The sequence below is a fragment of the Nicotiana attenuata genome, unplaced genomic scaffold (genome assembly GCF_001879085.1).
Source record: "Nicotiana attenuata strain UT unplaced genomic scaffold, NIATTr2, whole genome shotgun sequence".
In the NCBI taxonomy this organism is placed as follows: domain Eukaryota; kingdom Viridiplantae; phylum Streptophyta; class Magnoliopsida; order Solanales; family Solanaceae; genus Nicotiana; species Nicotiana attenuata.
In genome coordinates this window covers 159,320-162,170 of record NW_017670518.1, presented here as the reverse complement: position 1 = coordinate 162,170, position 2,851 = coordinate 159,320, and the positions used below count along the sequence as shown (strand labels likewise).

Sequence of the window (2,851 nt, the reverse complement as noted above, 5' to 3'; positions counted from 1 at the left end):
TTTTTACCAATTGGAGGTGCTTAAATGGAAAAAACAAAGGTTGTGGGGCCAGCTTTCAAAATCGGGGTAAGAACATGTGTCAATACTAAATACCATTAAGCCGAATATAATTAGTTAACTTAACTTGTAATTATTTTTAGGAACTTGATTGTGTAAATAATTTATACCATTATTATATACTACTACAATTTAAATCCATAATCTAAACTCATTTTACTTATCTACTCAAAAGAAGGTAACGTAGAAATAGAACGTTTAGGGCAAATTTATATACAAATGATGAACAACAATCACAGAGAAGCAACCAATAAAGCAGCTGAGCCAATCTTATTAATGAAACAAAAACGAAATAGAAATAAAAATCAAAAACTTTTGGATGAAATATATTGTAATTAATTTGCATAAAACATAAGTAAGATATATTTTGAAGAGGGTGACTCTAATTATTCTATGGAAGCCCACACTTTGCTTGGACGGCCAAAGTCTTGAATGTATTAGGGCAAGGATCCTTGCTTAGCTCGTCAAAAGCTTCTCTCTCAACTGGGATTGCACATGTATTCTTCCCTAAACAATGCTTTTCTACAACTTTGAGACTGTTGGAAGAAGTGCAGTTCCCAACATATAAGTTTCCACAAGCTCCATCTGGATTACCATAGCTAGCAAACTCAATTTTCTTGATCACTTGATTGTTTTCTGGGCAAGCTAATTGAGCTCCTGACTTTAGATCTTCCACGATAGCATTGAATTGACTTCCGGACCTCTCAAAAGACTTAACGCTAGGAGGTCGGTACTCGGAGATAATACTGCAGATTGTGTCTCTGTTAACTGTTTGGACTTCAATGGTTTCTGGGTGACCTCCGGTTTCCTCAAAGATAACTAGGAGATTATCCTTTGGCTTCAAGAAAGCTCTTGGAATATGATACCTGAAACAATAATGTCTATGTAAACAACAATGATAGTACATACAATTATTAGATATAATTAAGTAAAAAAATGTTCTCCTACAGCAGGTTGAGATTTAATCAATTCTCACCGCCGTCTGTCATTAAAGACAATTTAAACTTGTTTGGCTATGAAAAAGAACCAAAATTATCTTAAACTTTTAAATGGGATGATCACATAATTCAATACATATTAAAGTTTCTACTTACTCAGATTGAGTGGGCTGTCCAAGAGGGGAGAGGAATGATACCCAGTAACGACCAAGGCTATTACCATTAACCCACATCATACCCTTTTGCATTTTGTCCATCTTTAAGGCCACTGGATTGTTGCCTTCAGGGGCATCAAAGTAGGTCTGTAACCCACAAATTTGAAATTAACACATACGTAGTTAAATATGGACGATAAACTTAATCTTGATGCTTAGAAATTACGCAAAAAGAAATTACACTTGTGCACTTACCTTGTACCAAGTGATAGGTCCTGGTGGAGGACCAGACACAGGAGTCCACTTCACTTTCTTGGCACCTTCTTCTGTGAATATTTGTTCTTTTTCACCGGATAGACCAACCTTTAAATTAAAGTAGCCAACAATAATCATGTTATATTATACATATTATACTCCAATTTTTTAAAATGTTAGTAAATAGAATCTAAACTCAAATAGAAATACATGTTTACCTTGTGTCCCCAGTTGTTTAGGGTTATGTCAAGGGTTCCAGCCATCAAGCCTTGTAGAGTTATACCTCGGGGTCCAGCAAACCTCTTTTCCATATAGGCTCCGCTATTCTGCACTCATATATATGTATCGTATGAGTTCTTTCTCTTTTCGTTCTTATTTTTTTGAAGTTATTGCTAAATAAAAGAATACCGGAAATCCAATTGTCTCAGCTAAAAGGGTGATGTGGTTAGTTCCAGGTTTCAAGATGACAGGTTTTTGGAAAACAAAGCTCTTCTCAATGTTGTTACCGTGTCCAAACCCTGAAATTAATTTTATTACCAACAAATTCCATTAGTAATCTTAACATAGTTCTGTGAAAATAAGTTGTCATCTTGATATATGTCAATAAAAGGTGTCACTCACCAACGAATTCGCCATTAACGAAGGCTCCCAATGCATGACCCATACTTGCGATTGACATGACGGGGAGGATGTCAGGTCTCATGGGCAAGTCATGACGATTAAAGTTGATGCTGTGATTTGTAACAATTCCAGTATTATTAAGACAACAAACCAAATTGATAATAGTAATAATTAGTAACGACAACAACAATAACAACCTAACATAATAAGTACCTTGTGCTGTACCAAGCATAGTCTGAAGTATCTTTTGTCAAACTATAGAGCTCCAGGGGTTCTCTGTTCTTAAGTGGCAAGTCATTGATGGTTGGAACTTTCTCTTGGTACATTTCCCATTTGAGATTCTTTGCTTTCTCTGATGCTATGAAGTTCCTTGAATTATGTTGGGCAACAACCTGATAAAATTAGAGTTGATATTTTTTGTTAACCTTGATTTTTCAAATCAATAAAAAAAAATGAAACTTTTTGACTAATTAAATAATGTTTTTATTTGATGTTACCGTTTGGGTGTTGTAAACAACAGTCTTGCAATCAGGAAGAATGCTAACAGACTTCTCCGGTAAGTAATATTCTTGACCCCTGAATTTAATTGTGGATGGTAGCTTGGTATGATTATTGGTCAAAAAGGCAGCACAATCACTTCCGGGCTTCTCCCAAACAGTAATCTGCAAAGTAATTTATAAAAAGTGCAAATTTTGAGACACTCACTTCTTTTCTTGTTCCGTTATATATACAGTAACTTTTTCACTAATAGTGAATTTTAATATGTTATACCACGTATATATATATATATATATATATATATATATATATATATATATATATATA

At 34.3% G+C, this 2,851-nt stretch overlaps 1 protein-coding gene across 1 annotated transcript in view; it reads right to left on the bottom strand.

Annotated features, from left to right (window-relative positions):
* Positions 1-297: 297 nt before the first annotated feature.
* LOC109240476 (beta-galactosidase 13-like) overlaps positions 298-2,851 on the bottom strand; it is a 5,038-nt gene continuing 2,484 nt past the window's right edge. The window contains exons 11-18 of the mRNA XM_019407135.1: positions 2,524-2,688; positions 2,240-2,418; positions 2,027-2,136; positions 1,814-1,923; positions 1,624-1,731; positions 1,406-1,513; positions 1,152-1,297; positions 298-923 (exon numbers count right to left, since the gene is read on the bottom strand). Of these exons, the coding sequence (XP_019262680.1) occupies positions 449-923; positions 1,152-1,297; positions 1,406-1,513; positions 1,624-1,731; positions 1,814-1,923; positions 2,027-2,136; positions 2,240-2,418; positions 2,524-2,688 (1,401 nt within the window). The 3' untranslated portion in view covers positions 298-448. The remainder of the gene's footprint in view (positions 924-1,151; positions 1,298-1,405; positions 1,514-1,623; positions 1,732-1,813; positions 1,924-2,026; positions 2,137-2,239; positions 2,419-2,523; positions 2,689-2,851) is intronic.